The sequence below is a fragment of the Python bivittatus genome, unplaced genomic scaffold, assembly GCF_059951505.1.
Source record: "Python bivittatus isolate LINGU-HERP-01145 unplaced genomic scaffold, Pbiv_v1 ctg000580_np1212, whole genome shotgun sequence".
In the NCBI taxonomy this organism is placed as follows: Eukaryota; Metazoa; Chordata; class Lepidosauria; order Squamata; family Pythonidae; genus Python; species Python bivittatus.
The window spans coordinates 8,591,815-8,606,528 of NW_028277087.1; the positions used below are offsets into that span (position 1 = coordinate 8,591,815).

Here is a 14,714-nt window from a genome sequence, read left to right on the forward strand (position 1 = left end):
TCCCCGTTCGAGTTGATGATGGGAAAACCTTTCCTGGCTCCAATGGGAGAGCCTATCCCCGAGCTAAAGGATGCCTTCCTAAGAAAGTATCTCTTGGTACTGTCACAATCTCTCTTGTCTCTAAGAAAACAGGGACTCCTCGCTCAACGGCCCCCTTGCTGAAAGACCAACACCCCCACAAGCCAGAGGATTGGGTCCGGATAAAGACGTGGAAGGATGAGAAGCTGAAGCCGTCTTGGGAGGGACCATACCAAGTTCTCCTGACAACTGAATCAGCGGTTCGGACCCGACAGGGGGGTTGGACCCACTACCATCGGGTTAAGTGAGCTCCCGACCCCCGACCATGGACTGCCCAACCGGGAGACGGACTCAAAGTAAAACTTAAAAGGAACTGCACTAAGGCAGGGGAGGAGATGACCAACATAAAGGCGTAGAATTGGCACAGACAGCTTTGATCACTGGGGATGATCCCCGTGGGGGGGGGGATGTTCTATCATTTTGGGTCTTCTCCCATACCAAGACCCTGGACTAATCAAAGGCAAATGGCTCTAAATCTCTTGGGGACAACCAATGCAACTCAATGTGTATATTTCAACAATACCCAGAACCGTACCCCCCATTGCCCTCAAAAGGTCCTGCTTTCACTTGTGGAGGGGTCTATAATATCCCTTACGCCTCAACCCCTCTATACCTACCTAAAGGTTTCTTTTTGTTATGTGGACATGAAGCTTACACCTATGTTCCAGCCTATAGTTCAGGGGGCCCTTGTGCCATAGGGCGCCTGACCTCTCTATATGCCCTGCCTCCAATGCAAGCGCACCCATCAAAAGAAAAAAAGAAAAAGGGAGCTGCCATCTGATTGTGAGAGTGATGTGACACTCTTGTCCAAAACAGAAGCCATGGCTCTGGCCCTCTCCTTAGTAGGGGTTCCTGCACTAAGCGGAAGAACTTATCTGGACCTAAGGAAGGTGGCCTGCCTCCTGGCTAAAAGTGTCAACCTTACATCCTCTCTCATTGCAGCCCTCACTGAAGAAGTCACTGAGATCAGGAGGGCGGTCATTCAAAATCGGATAGCTATAGACTATCTCCTATTAAGGGCAGGACAAGGCTGTGAATCTTTTCAAGGTCTTTGTTGCTTTAACCTAACCAACAATGAGAATTATATTGAAGCAAAACTAGCCAAGTTGAAGACCTTAGCCTCTCGCATATCCGAGGATCCAGAGGGATGGAATTGGTCGTGGCTCACTAGTTGGTTACCTAACTTTGCTTGGTTAAAACAACTTTCTGTACTAGCCATTGGCTTCATTGCCTTACTGGTCCTAGTATGTTGCTTAATGCAATGCCTCCCTGCTTGTGGGAATTACCTGTCCCAGTGTGTGAAGCCCCGGGTCCGGGACGAGGGAGCAATCCTGTTAGCCAGGTTTGAGGCCCAACAGAGGCGTGAAAAGAAAAAGGGGGGATTGTGAGAAGGCAGGGAGAAGTGAGGGCCTCAAACGAACCATGTTTGCTAGGGGAGAGCGCTGTGCACCATGGGGCAGCCTTGGGGGGACGGCAGGAGGGAGGATGGGCAGAAGGCACACTCGCACCAGAGTGGAGAGGGACGGCAGGAGGGAGGAAAGACTGCAGGCAAAAGGCACGTTCGCACCAGAGTGAAGAGAAACGGCAGGGGGCGGCTGTCGGGTCAAGTGGGGATTGGAATGTGTATTGCGCTGATTGGATTCGGAAGTGGAATGTCTGCGGTTTTGCGGTTAATTAGCGGCGCTCCGGGGCGGTAAAAAAGGTGAGATTGTGAGCCAAGCCCTCGTAGGAGGGGGAGGACAGATAGGGGGTATAAAAACCTGTCAGACCTTGCTTCGGGGTTCCTCCATTGCTGCGGGAGGGACCCACCTTTGCAAACGTGCCCAATAAAAACTTCTGTCTACTGGATAACCGAACCCGTGTCTGTCGTTTTCTGACAGGCGGGTGTGTTATCCTGCCCAACTTAAAAGAAACAACTTCCCACAGTGTTGATTTAGAGAGAACTGTTGCACTTTCAGTGAGTTAAAAAATGAAAATTTAGAACTGTAAATGAATCATAAAACGTTGACTTGAAGTTTGCAAACCCCCTTTCTTTTCCTTTCCTGGTTTCTTTTCTTTTGTTACAACTTGATGGCACACAATAAAAAAATAATCAACTTTTCTGTTTCTTTTCCTCAGCTTGGAGTATGTTACTGCAGCTCCTTCTTTGGTTGTTGTTTTAAAGCAGTGTTGTCCAAACTTGGCCACTTTAAGATAGTGGACTTCAACTCCCAGAATTCCCCAGCCAGCATGGCTGGCTGGGGAATTCTGGAAGTTGAAGTCCACTCATCTTAAAGTGGCCAAGTTTGGACAACACTGTTTTAAAGCTAATGTAATTTTTTCGAATATTGACAATAAAGATTACATCCGTGTTTTTCAAACTTGGCAACTTTAAGATGTGTGGACTTCAACTCCGAAATTCCCCAGCCAGCATCTGGGGTGGGGGAAAGAATGCTGGCTGGGGAATTCTGGGATTTGAAGTCCACACGTCTTAAAGTTGCCAAGTTTGAAAAACACTGTCATACATTTTCCTCTACAGGAGGGACGTAGAACTAAATGAGAAAAAAAATTCCAAAGTCAACTCAAAAGTTAGAAGTTGTGTGTCTGTTTGTAGACTCTTACGTCTATCGTCCCTCGACCAGCCTATGAGCTGGAGAAAGAGTATCTCGTCATTTTCGTGTCAATGCGCAGGCGCCTCTCTTTGTCACACAGCTCTCGGTCATCGGACTCGCTCATTTCTGGGGCAAAGAAAAAAAAAAGAATATTTCATTTGAGGCAGCTGTTCCTGAAAAAACCTCCTCCTCCTTTCCCCCACTATATTTAACAAGAACGAGAGTATATGCAAGGCGGAGGAAAGGGGTAGCTTTTTTTCGCGTACCCTCTTCCTGTTTGCCTTTGGTTCCGTCCTTCCGATAGCCCGCCCTCGGGGGTGAGTGCGCAGGCGCTGCAGAGGAACGCGTGGGGTTTCGGTGAGTGGGGTAAAAGGGAGACCTTGCGGTTCCGTGTTGCTATGGAAACAGAACGGGAAGGGGCAGGTGAGCTTCTTTTACTGAGGAGCTGACGGAGGGAGTTGGATATAGCTAATTTGCATAAATGTATACCTGCTGGGTGCGAGGCCAAATTGATTTGCATGGATTTACACATGATTGACATGGCAACTAGAGATGATTTGTATATATTTACATATATGTTGGCGATACTAATTCACACGTATTTTCATGGTGTGGTGAGTTCCACGGATTCAAAGAAAGCAGTGTTTTTCAAACTTGGCAACTTTAAGATGTGTGGACTTCATCTCCCAGAATTGCTGGCTGGGGAATTCTGGGAGTTGAAGTTTACACATCTTAAAGTTGCTGAGTTTGAAAAATACTGAAATAGGTGCTTTCAGTTTATAAAAAGCCCCCTATAGGTGCCCATTGTGTGTTTTTTTTCTTTCAGGATAAGAAACATTATGCCGAAAAGGAGCAAGAAATAACAAGCCAAAGTCATGAGATAGGAAGAAAAAAATATATAGTTAAATCTAGTTTAAACTGAGCCATTCACTGTACCTCTCCATACCATCATCTTCATACATTACCTGTTCTTGAAACTTCTTACTTCTCTGTTTTTGAGGATTACCTCAATTCCATCCAACCTCAACTTTTTAAGTTTTTCCCTGCCTCTCCACCCCAATCATACACTATACTTGGTGGACCAAACCATCTCACAATTCTTTCCTGCTGGCCACTCATATTTGTATTCAGTTCACATTCATTCAGCACCCATATATTTTTGACCCTATCTTTTTGGGTTTTACCACATACAGCTCTTAGGAATCTCATTCTCGCTCATTTGCATTTACTCATCTGACCTACTCAGCTCTCACATTCATAACCAAATTAGGCAGAAGCACACTCTTCTTACATGTAGCCTTTTTTTCTTCTTTCAACATTCATTCCTTGCAACAATCCATATATTACCCACAACTTTCCTATCAGCATTTGCATGTCTTAAAATGTCTCCATCCATTTCCCCATCTTTGGTAAATATTCTACCAAGGTAGACAAATTCATCTACTTCCTCTAGTTTTTCACCATTTATCTGCAACATGCAATTGTTCACTCCATATTTCTCTAACACAACCATCTTGACATTTAGTACATTAATTTTCAAATCTGTACTCTATCGTATCACACAGTCTGTCTAACATTGGCTGCGAATCTTTGGGGTTCTCAGCCACAACAGGGCAGTAGACTAAGTCTGAGGGCAAATTTCTTAGATAGGGCTAAGAGAAAAGGTTAAGCAGTGTGTATGAATTTGCTTGTAATATCTGTAGCTTTAATTTGTTAAGGGGGGAAAATAAGATTGACAGATCTCACGAGAAAAATGGGCTTGTGCTGATTTGCATGTATTTTTGTATATTTAGCACCTGTGTACAAATTATTAATTTGCTCCAGAATGAATTTATCATGTACATATGCACATTGTCCTGATTTATAGTGGATTATTACTTATTACTTATATTAATTAAATATATTACTGATTTGCTTTATTGAGCAGTATATGAATTAAAAAATGGCAATGCTGTTACTTCCCTTTCTAAAAAATGTGCAAGGTCAAATTTGCTTCCAAGATGACATTTGTTTAGACATTTTCATTTTTTCTCTGTTTAGGTCCTCCAGAGTTTTAAAGTCAACATCTCTGTCCCTTCAGACCAGCAAAGCAGTAAAAATGGTGATAGAGAAAGAAGTTGAATTGATTGGCCAGATTCTGGTGGATCCCAGACGACCCTTGAAGGCACGCTTCCGGGCACTCTTCACCTTACGTAATTTGGGGGGTCCAGCTGCCATTGAGTGGATCAGTCGAGCCTTTGAAGATGACTCTGCTCTCCTGAAGCATGAGCTGGCATACTGCCTTGGCCAGATGCAAGATGAGAAGGCCATCCCAGTCCTCATTAGTGTGCTCCAGAACACTCATCAGGAACCCATGGTGCGACATGAAGCAGGTGAGAAATGGGGAACTATGTGCTGGCCAGGTTGGAGATGATTATGGGAGTTGACATTCAGTATTTCAGATGGCACCTGGTTGGGAAGGCTGGTCTATGAAAAACGAAACTTACAACCGGTCCTCAAAGTTGTGGCCATCCCAGCATTCCCGCGATCATGTGATCTTGATCTGGGTGCTTGGCAACCCATTTGCACTAACAACCAGTTGCCAAGCAGCCCGCAATCACACAATCACCATTTGCAACCTTCCATGCTGGCTTCCCCAGAAAGTCAAAGGGGAAGCTGGCAGGAAGATCGCAAGTTGCTGAGGTAAGTCTCCCCCAGCCCCTCCCCGACTTGCGCCACACCCTCATGCACCCTTCCCAACTCACACTGCACCCCTGTGCACCCTCCCCAACCCTTGCAGTGCCTCTTGCACACCCCTGCGCATCCTCCCCAACCTGTGCCGCACCCCTGCACAAGCTCCCCAACCTGTACCACGCACCCTCCCTGACCTGCATAGCACCTCTTGCACACTGCCATCCATCCCCGCACACCCTCCTTGACCCTCCCTCACACCCCCACGCACCCCCTCACTTCCTCCTCTACCCGGCATCAGCCACTTGCCTGCCTGCCAGCCTGAGACTTGTAACTTCCTGCCGGCTTCCCCACTGACTTTGGTTGTGGGAAGCCAGCAGGAAGTTGCCTCGCCTAATGACCGTGGAATTCAGTTAACAACAGCAACCAGGACTGCAGGGATTGCTGTCACTAAGCAATGTGGTCTCACTTTACAACTGCATCACTTAGTAACAGAAATTCCAGTCCCAGCTGTCATTGTAAGTCGAGAACTACCTGTAAAAGCATTTGTTTGTCAAGAACAGTACCACTGAAGTGAGGCATTTCAGCCAGTTCTAAAAACTCTGAGAATTTGCCTGTGATAGTAGCAGAGCTTGACTTTAATGGCTTGAGCCAAAGACATCTGCTGTGGCTTTTTGTAGAAAAGCTGGATTTAGTCTCCATCTTCCTTGTTTTTTTTTCCCCCCATTCAATTGTGTCTGATTCTCAGAATTTACCTCAAAGTTTAGCAAGTAAACTTATCATGAAGCTGTTACTGAAGACAGTTCAGAAGCTTCAGTTGCTCCCAAATAAAGTGACCAGAAAGTATCTTACACCCTCCTACCAAGGTGTGACTGTGAATCTTGAATTACCTTCATTGGCTTCTTTTTTGCTTTCTTGACTTGTTCCTGATAATGATTTCAATTTTCAAAGGTCAAAATAGTTAAGATCATAGAGCATTGATGTTTGCTCCCTTTCATGTAGACCTGCTGGAAACTAAGGTCAACTTTAGGAGGCCTGCAGTCAGAACCATCTCAAGAGAGCATCCAATCACGGATCGCTCTCAAATAGAGTGTGGCATGTCACCATGTTATCCAGTTTTCTGTGGGCACTAAAAATATGTCTGACCATTTGGATAGTTGCAAAATTGCCTTAAGATCAAAATGGTTTTAAATAGGCACCTGTTGTGTTGACTAGTATTTTTAATATTGATGGGAGAGGTTTTAAATACAATATTTTTATTTTATATACCACTCTTTTGGGAAGAAAAAGCATATAATAATGCTTACTGGCCTAGTATGAATTACACCCTTTTAAAATTTTATTCATCTAGTTGTTTATATTCTAGTACTAGAATGCTTTCTTCACACATCTGCATTGTGTCTTTTCCTTCAGTTGTTGAAAGCAATTTGTTTCAATGACCAATTTTGCATTATACCTTTTCATTATGCTGTCATTGGTTTGAATAATCTATAATTATTCTGACCATATATTGTATTTTTTGATTTAGCCACTTTTAAGTAACACAGTTGATTGGAAGGATTAAAGAGACCCCTTGTTTTATCATCTTTGTACTGATTGTACATGTGAAAGGATTCTTGCATCACTGGCCTGTGTTCATTCTCTTGCATTCCATAGGTGAAGCTTTGGGTGCTATTGGGAATCCAAAAGTACTGGACATCTTGAAACAATATTCTGAAGACCCTGTTGTCGAGGTGAATATGGGATTGGGGAAAATCAATAACTCCTATGCATCCTACCAAAAATCAATAAATCAAAATTACTGAATTGAGTAATTTGAAATGTAGTTCAAAAGCAAAATAACAATCATTCTGAAACAGAACTGGTTTTTTTTTATTGATTTTGTGCCATCAAGTTGGTGTTAACTCATAATAACCACTGTCTCCAGGATTTTGTGTCCTCAACATGGCCCTTCACATCTTCCAACCCATCCATCATTGTAATTGAGTCCATCCACCTTGCTGCTGGTTGTCTCCTCCTTTTCTCTTTTCTTCCACTTTTCCCAGCAATATACACTTCTCAAGAGATCTGGGTCTTCGGGTATGTAATTTGAGCCCTGAGTGAGAACTCTGGATTGATTTGTTCTGTGATCCTCCTTTTTTTTCCTTGGCTATCCATGGTATTCTCAGAACTATTAGGGGAATGAACAAGAGAATTGTATCTTTTCAAATCATAATTTATTCTGCAATGTCCTCTAGTTTTATTTTATGTATATTATTTATTAATACTTACCTTTTAATCCTGCATTTAGGAGAAAGTTGTAGAGCCCCTACCTTCCACTGGAAAACTTTTCCATTAATTTGAAAACATGGGCAACCAGTTTGCAATTCTCTGTGCATGGAGTCTTCTGAACCAGTGTTTTTCAACCTTGGCAACTTTAAGATATGTGGACTTCAACTCCCAGAATTCCCTAGCCAACTATATTGGCTGGGGAATTCTGGGAGTTGAAGTCCACATATCTTAAAGTTGCTAAGGTTGAGAAACACTGTTCTGAACCATGGCAAAGACTAGTTTCACATGTCCATTTCCCCTCCTGTGTAGGTAGCAGAGACATGTCAGCTGGCTGTGAAAAGGCTAGAATGGTTTCAGGAGCAGAAGGCAAACTCTTCCATCAGCCCCTACTGCTCTGTGGACCCAGCACCTCCTGCTGAGGAGAAGGATGTGGGGAAGCTGAGGCTCACCCTGCTGGATGAGTCACGGTCGCTCTTTGAGCGCTATCAAGCTATGTTTGCATTACGGAACATTGGAGGAGAAGCTGCAGTCTTGGCACTTGCTGATGGTAAGCAGCTGACTTTCTAAGTCTGGATCAAGAATGCAAGGGCAGAACATTTTCCCGGGGCTGTGATTCCTTGGAGGGGTGGAACTGGGTTCATTCCACCAATTCATTAATTGAATGCTGAGTGCACCCAGTTAAACTAGGCCATTTGTGAAGCTGTTATTTTAGTTGGAGATTCCGTATATATCTAATGTACGGCTCTTAGGGCTGTTCCTCACTAGTGCCTTATAGCAACTTCTAGAGTCAATGAACCATCATAGTATCAAAATAACGGTATTGAGGACAGGCTTTATATCACTTCAAGGATGACTGGGTGATGCTGTGGAGATGCTTTAAATCACGAGAGGGGAAATGGCCTAAGGGTGTGTGAACAGGAGCAGGCAAACAGTTTTTATTCTCTCTCCCTTCCCCTACCTTACTTGAAATATAAATAATGAAAGAGAAATTAATGCTACTGATTTTTTTAAGTTTGATACCTAATTGTAAGTGTAATTTGCAAATTACTGTGAGAAAATTTCAGGAGCTTTTGCAATTAAATGCAGCCTCCCTTAAAGCACATTTGCTGTGCAGGTTGAAGCATGTCTGCTTAAATGAAAATGTTTTTTTTTCCTTTTGTGGCAGGGGACAAGGTACAACATGACTCTGACAGAAGCTCTGTTTGTTCTGTGTAGCAGATATCTTAGGCAGCACAGCAATCTTGTCTGCTATTACCTGGAGTAAGGCCCCCTGAACTCAGTAGGTCTTAATTCTGAGTAAACATGCAGAGGCTTAGCTATCTGGAAGCGTACACCTGGTTCTTTATCTGGAAAATGAATTTCACTTCCCTCCAACATCTTCAAAAATCCATCCTGACCCTATTCCCAGTCCATGGGGGCATTCCCACTTAGAAACTCTGCAGGCTTAGCTCCCTACAACCCTTTCTGTTCTTGGAGAAAGACTATGACTCAGTGGCTGAAATATGGGATGGCAAATGCTATCACTGCAGACTGTCCTGGCAGAGGCATGATATTTATTTATACGTTTGTTTGTTACATTTATATTATGCCTTTTTGTTCGTGTCTCTGAAACCTTGCAGTTCAGTGAGTTTCAGGAATCTGGTCAAACTCCAAGCCTTCCCCAGTATTCCATTCATGGCTCAGATACGGGTCTTCAATCTCAGTACAATTGGCCCATCACCCTTCTCGGGGAGAGCTGAGAAGTAGCCAAAGTGGGTTGCATGTATAGGACTTTCCTCCTCCTCATATATATTTATACCCATGTGACCTTTGGAAAGAAACAATGCACTATCATTCATTCATTGGGAGAGCTTGTTTAGATTTAGGTTCAATCCTTGGCATCTCCCGTGGAAAGGATCCAGCTACAGGTATTGAAATGGAAGATGTGGGGATCATTAGTGGCTGGAACCTTCCTCTGTCCAGTTGGAGATGTGGATTTGATTTCCCAGGGAGGAAGCACTCCTTAAAGGAAAGAACATTCCCCATGGTGAAGCACTGGTTTTACGTGCCTGCATCAAAACTAGCCTGTGAAAGTTTTTCTCTTCCTGCATCCCTGAGTTGCTGCCATCAAGCAGAACAGCCAATCCCGGGCTATGCTATCAAGCAGGTGCTCTTCTTTCCTCTTGGTCCAAGTGACTTCTCTCTTTCTCCAGGCCTCCAGTGTGGCAGTGCCCTCTTCCGCCACGAGATTGCTTACGTGCTGGGCCAGATGCAGCAGGAGGCCTGCATCCCACAGCTGACAGCGTCCTTGGAGAACGTGGCTGAGAGTCCCATGGTGCGTCACGAGTGCGCCGAGGCCTTGGGCTCCATTGCCAAAGCCTCCTGCCTGGCCACCCTGGAGGCGTTTGCCCAGGATGAAGAGCGCGTAGTCCGGGAGAGCTGCGAGGTGGCACTGGACATGTACGATTATGAGAACAGCACTGATTTCCAGTATGCTGATAGTCTGAGCAAGCTGAAGACCTTCCACTGAAGGGAGCAGTCAGGAGGGGGACTTCTCTCAGTTGTGCCTCCCACACTTTTATTGGCCATTTCAGGGTCACTTGTTGTCTGCAATTTCCATAAGAGTGCTGGAAGGAGACAGTGTAGAAGAAACCTTCATGCCTCAGTCAGTAACTTATTTTTCTTTCTCTCTGCTCGATGGAAGGAAGATGCCACAACTGTCATTTAAGAACTTTGAATTATGTTGATAATGGAAAAGTTTTGCAGACCAAAAAAAAAAAAACACTTTTCCCATGAAAACTGGTTGCCATTTCTATTCACTACTCTTAAAAGAGCTCCTCACGTTCCTGTGCAACTTGAGAAGCACCAAGACAAATGAAGCCACTCCTATCTCCCCCACCTCCCCAGATCCTGGGGAGCATTTCCCTTCATCTCTTCTTTATATGATTTGCACACATCCAAGATTGAAACTTGTCCTATCAAAATTATTGGGCCTGAAAAGAAATGGTTTGCATGAGGCAGGGGTGGGGCAGCAAAAACGAGGCTATCATACTTGAAGGTTGGATCCCACTTGGGAAACTTCAGGTTGTGTAGGTCTGTATTAAATGAGGGTACCCAGGGTGATTGTGGAAATAAATGAAGTGCCTGCCTTCTTTTTAAGCTGGGAGGGAGAGTGCTAGAACATTTAATGCAGCTGCCATAAACCATCAGATTCATCTCCTTTATGGTGAAGAGCTGAATATCAAATCTGATCCTGCCTCTTTCTGAGTTGCATTTCTGTAACTGAGAAAAATCCCTATTTCCGTAATAAAATTGGAGCTCTGGATTCCTCTGCATCTCAGTGTGCGAGAACTCTCTGCCTTCAGAGGAGTTGCCATCCCCTCCTCTTCCAAATTTTTGCATCATGACATGCATGCCTCCAGTGAATCATACGGGGTGCATCAGAAAGAGGATCAATAGATGGCTGTTTTGTGTTCAAGGACACTTAATTCTGGCAAGTGTTTGGGTTTTTTTTAAAGTGGTTTATATCCATTTTTCTGGGAAGTAATACCACTGTCCATTGTCCTTTTTTTTTTAATTCGTTATAAATCCACAAACAGCCCTTTGCCTGGCTAGTTTGACATATGGTTGGTGTGCTGGGGGGGTTAGATTCTGCACATACTTAGAGCAGAATGATGATGTTTGCTCTTTAATCCACAGATGCAGCCCGCAGAGCAAGGGCATGTGCGAGTTTGAGCATTTTCTCACCAACCTCCCTTTATTTCTGGCAATATTTTCTTGCCGTCTACCTCAAGAATACATTGATTGTCTCTTTCTCTTAGTGGTCAGAAGGGTTCATACTCCCTCAGCTGACACTGACCTGTTCCCCTGCGTTCCCATTGCCTAACATAGTAGGTCTGAAATACTTTGTGCAGAAACACATGTTTTTGCACAGTCTTCACAGCCTACAGGCCCCTTGCCTTAACTTTCTCCACCTCCCCTGCTCTGATGGCATCATGGTGGCCACACCATTGCAGGCTGCCATTTTGACAATTGGCCCATGACTTTGCTGGTGAGTGAATAATGGCAATTGCTCTTGATGATGTTCCGAAAGGGGTTGGGATGCTGTGTTTGAGCCCTTATCAGGTGATCAGATAGCACCTGCCCGGTTACCCACACTCGGTAGCGTGCACACACCCCCGTAGTACCCACCCACACTCCATACCACATCTGTAGGACCTGCTTACCCACACTCCATAGTGCTCACCCACCAGTCTGCTTGCGAGCCATCTAAGGAAAGGCTTGTCGTGACCCGTACTTGCAACTTCCTGCCATCTTCCCGATTGACCTTGCTTGTTGGAAGCCAGCAGGAAGTTGCAAGTTGCAGTCACGTCAGGCCCTTGCTTAATGACCCGTGGTCCTCACTTAACAACGGCAACAGGAAGTGCTGGGATTGCTGTCACTAAGTGGAGTGGTCACGTGACATTGTGCTTTATGACAGCATTGCTTAGAAATTCCAGTCCTAATTACTGTTGTTAAGTGAGGACTACCTTTAGTACAACCAAGAAGTGAGTCCCTGCACACACTCAGGGTCACAGCACAGAACCAGATCTTTAGGGCCTTACGAAAGGCCAGGAGGGTCGGGGGGTCATCCTAATCTTCAGAGGGAGAATGCTCCACCAGGTGGGCACTACAGCAGAAAAGGTACATCTTTATCCCTGCCACAAAGAAAAAGACCCCTAGAAATTGAACTTCCAAATCTAGAACCAGCCTTTTCTGTTCCACTGCAAGATAAACAAGTATTTTCTCCTGAGAACTACTTGAGCACTGGGCAAAACCTCAGGAATTAAGATCCGTGTCTGAACTACTTTTCTTAAATTCAGCTCCTCTGGGAGTGAAAGTTTCACTTACAGTTTACAAGCTGGGCAGTGGTTTTCCTGTATCTGATTTACTTCATTACTTCCCTCCAGACACTAATCTGGAGCTCTGAGTTAATTTACCATTTTAGTGGGTCTGGATTTATTTGTACCAAGCAAGGATAGAAATCGTGTGTTGTTCAACTCAACTCAATTCAATTCAATTCAACCCTTTATTGGCATTACAAACATTAAAATACAAGGAATTAGCATATCATAAGGATGACAGCAGGAAAACAATCCTCAAGGAAGAGTTTGGTTACGTTTCCTTTTGAACACTTCCTCCAAGAATTTAGCAACAATTTGGGTAATCTCGGGTATAGCATCACAAAGCAAATACCGGCAGGATGACGCAGGATCCACGTTATTCAGAGGGTATTTGCTCTGCAAGGGTCTTAGAAGCAAATCATGCCGAAGAGACACAAATAAATAACAATCGAAAATGATATGATAAATTGTATCTGGGCTGCCACAAAGACAGAGCCTGTCATGGATGGGAATGCGTTTATACCTTTGTGTGTTGTTTAAATGGGCTGATTTCACACACACACACACAGGGGCACCCAATTCTTGAGCTGAATTTCACTTTCTGCCATTCTTACTCCTTAATTTAACAAGCAGACTGCCTTAACCAGGGCCACGTGCATTTGGCTGCATAGAATCAAAACCGGGAAGTGCATTGACGGTCATCTGGTCCAAGCTCCATTGGCAGAAGAAATCCAGTGCTTTTAGTTAACCAGATCTTCACGATCAAACTAATGGGAAAACAATGGGTTTCATCTGTTCGCAGGGCATGGACTAGGTTACCTTTATCTCCATGACAAAGTGTGTTTTGATAAAAGGAAGAATATAAACTAAATGACTTTTCCCACTAGCTTTGAGGGAGATGGATGGATGGGCTCCAGGAGTTTGGGGGAATTTGGATGGGTGTTTTTGCTCCCTGGATAGACATCATTTTTTTTTTTTTTAACTGCTGGAGCTGTTTCATCTTTATTGTTGTTTTAATTTTGTAAAGCCACTCAGAGTTGTTTGGAATGGGTAGCCCACAATTTGAATCGATAAATGCATCAAAGTTCACTTTGTGCTTTACCGTACAGATCTGCATGGACTCGTGACCATTTATAACAAACAGGATGAGAAGCAACTCAGTGCCGTCACAACCAGACAATTTTGAAGGGAAGGGCGTGGCGGAGAAAATAAAATATGAGAAACCAACCTGCCTAGCCAAGACCATATGTGTGCGTGCGTGTGTGTGTTAAGAATTCAAGATGGCTGCTGCAACCAGGTGATCGAAGCCACCATCTTGACTTTTAATGCCCCTGCCACGAACCTATTAGTAGTGCTCTGAGCAGTCTGAACTCGTGATGCTGAAATTGGGTGACAAAACGGCCGATTTTTAAAACTTTGGTGTGTTTGTCCTTATACGTGTGCATTTTGCAGACGTATGTGGCAAAATTAAGGACCCCTATTTCTGCAGAACAAAAGTTTCCTTCCTTCCCAAATCTAGTGATGTCGCTGCCCATGCCCACTTCGGCCCACGGAGGACAAATAAATCAGTAGTCAATTAACTGCACCCTCCTGAACTGTCCTTGGACTCAAATACTGCTCCTGACCTGTTGCATCTTGTTTTTTCTCACAGGCAAGAAGAAAGATAGGAATTTGGATTTGTTTCCCTAGTAGCAGGAGGTATCTGACGAAAGAAACTAAAAGCAGTTATGGACCTTTCATTCAAAAGAATAATTGTTCTCATTGTTTGGGACTGAGGAGGTGGGGCTGGAATAGATTGAGGGGTGGAGCATGAGAGGTAAAAGGGAAGTTAGAATGGAACCCTGGAAGTTTGAGGGGCGGGGCCTATAATGTTGGGAGGCGCCAACACCAATCTTAACAATTTAGGACAGTGCTGGCTGGGGAATTCTGGGAGTTGAAGTCCACACATCTTCAAGCCGCCAAGGTTGAGAAACACTGGTTTAGGATATAAACTGTCCTAGGTTGCTTGGAATAGTATAAAGATGTTCAGTGGCTATTGGATCTTAAACAGCCAAGAGCTGCCGAGCTGATTTAGATCTACCATTTCTGTCTTTTGGGCCCATTAGCTTAACTCCTCCATTAGATTTGAAACTTCTTTGCTCCCCTAGAGTTGAACATCTTGGGTCAAATATAACTACAGCAAATCCACTTTTCAGTCACTGTGTCCTCTATGGCTGATCCTCGCTTTGGGGAAGAAGGACCC

At 44.2% G+C, this 14,714-nt stretch overlaps 1 protein-coding gene across 3 annotated transcripts; it reads left to right on the top strand.

Moving 5' to 3' along the window:
• The first annotated feature begins 933 nt into the window (after positions 1–933).
• On the top strand, positions 934–10,897 carry DOHH (deoxyhypusine hydroxylase). Of its 3 annotated transcripts, none has more exons than XM_088149515.1 (5): positions 934–1,780; positions 4,710–5,041; positions 6,996–7,072; positions 7,920–8,157; positions 9,803–10,897. In XM_088149515.1, the coding sequence occupies exons 2-5, from the start codon at positions 4,768–4,770 to the stop codon at positions 10,117–10,119; spliced, it is 906 nt and encodes a 301-aa protein (XP_088005641.1). In that variant the 5' UTR covers positions 934–1,780; positions 4,710–4,767; the 3' UTR covers positions 10,120–10,897. The 3 variants fall into 3 exon arrangements, with proteins under 3 accessions (XP_088005641.1, XP_007440723.1, XP_007440724.1); XM_007440661.4 differs by lacking the exon at positions 934–1,780 and adding an exon at positions 2,754–3,092; XM_007440662.4 differs by lacking the exon at positions 934–1,780 and adding an exon at positions 2,754–3,026.
• The last annotated feature ends 3,817 nt before the right edge of the window (positions 10,898–14,714 follow it).

What these genes read in the sequence shown, in the direction of transcription:
- DOHH (XM_088149515.1), top strand. Translation starts at nt 4,768, where the DNA reads ATGGTGATAGAGAAAGAAGTTGAATTGATTGGCCAGATTCTGGTGGAT. An exon ending in CTGAAGACCCTGTTGTCGAG is followed by an intron (nt 7,073 to 7,919) that starts GTGAATATGGGA and finishes CCTCCTGTGTAG; the next exon opens with GTAGCAGAGACATGTCAGCT. An exon ending in AGTCTTGGCACTTGCTGATG is followed by an intron (nt 8,158 to 9,802) that starts GTAAGCAGCTGA and finishes CTCTTTCTCCAG; the next exon opens with GCCTCCAGTGTGGCAGTGCC.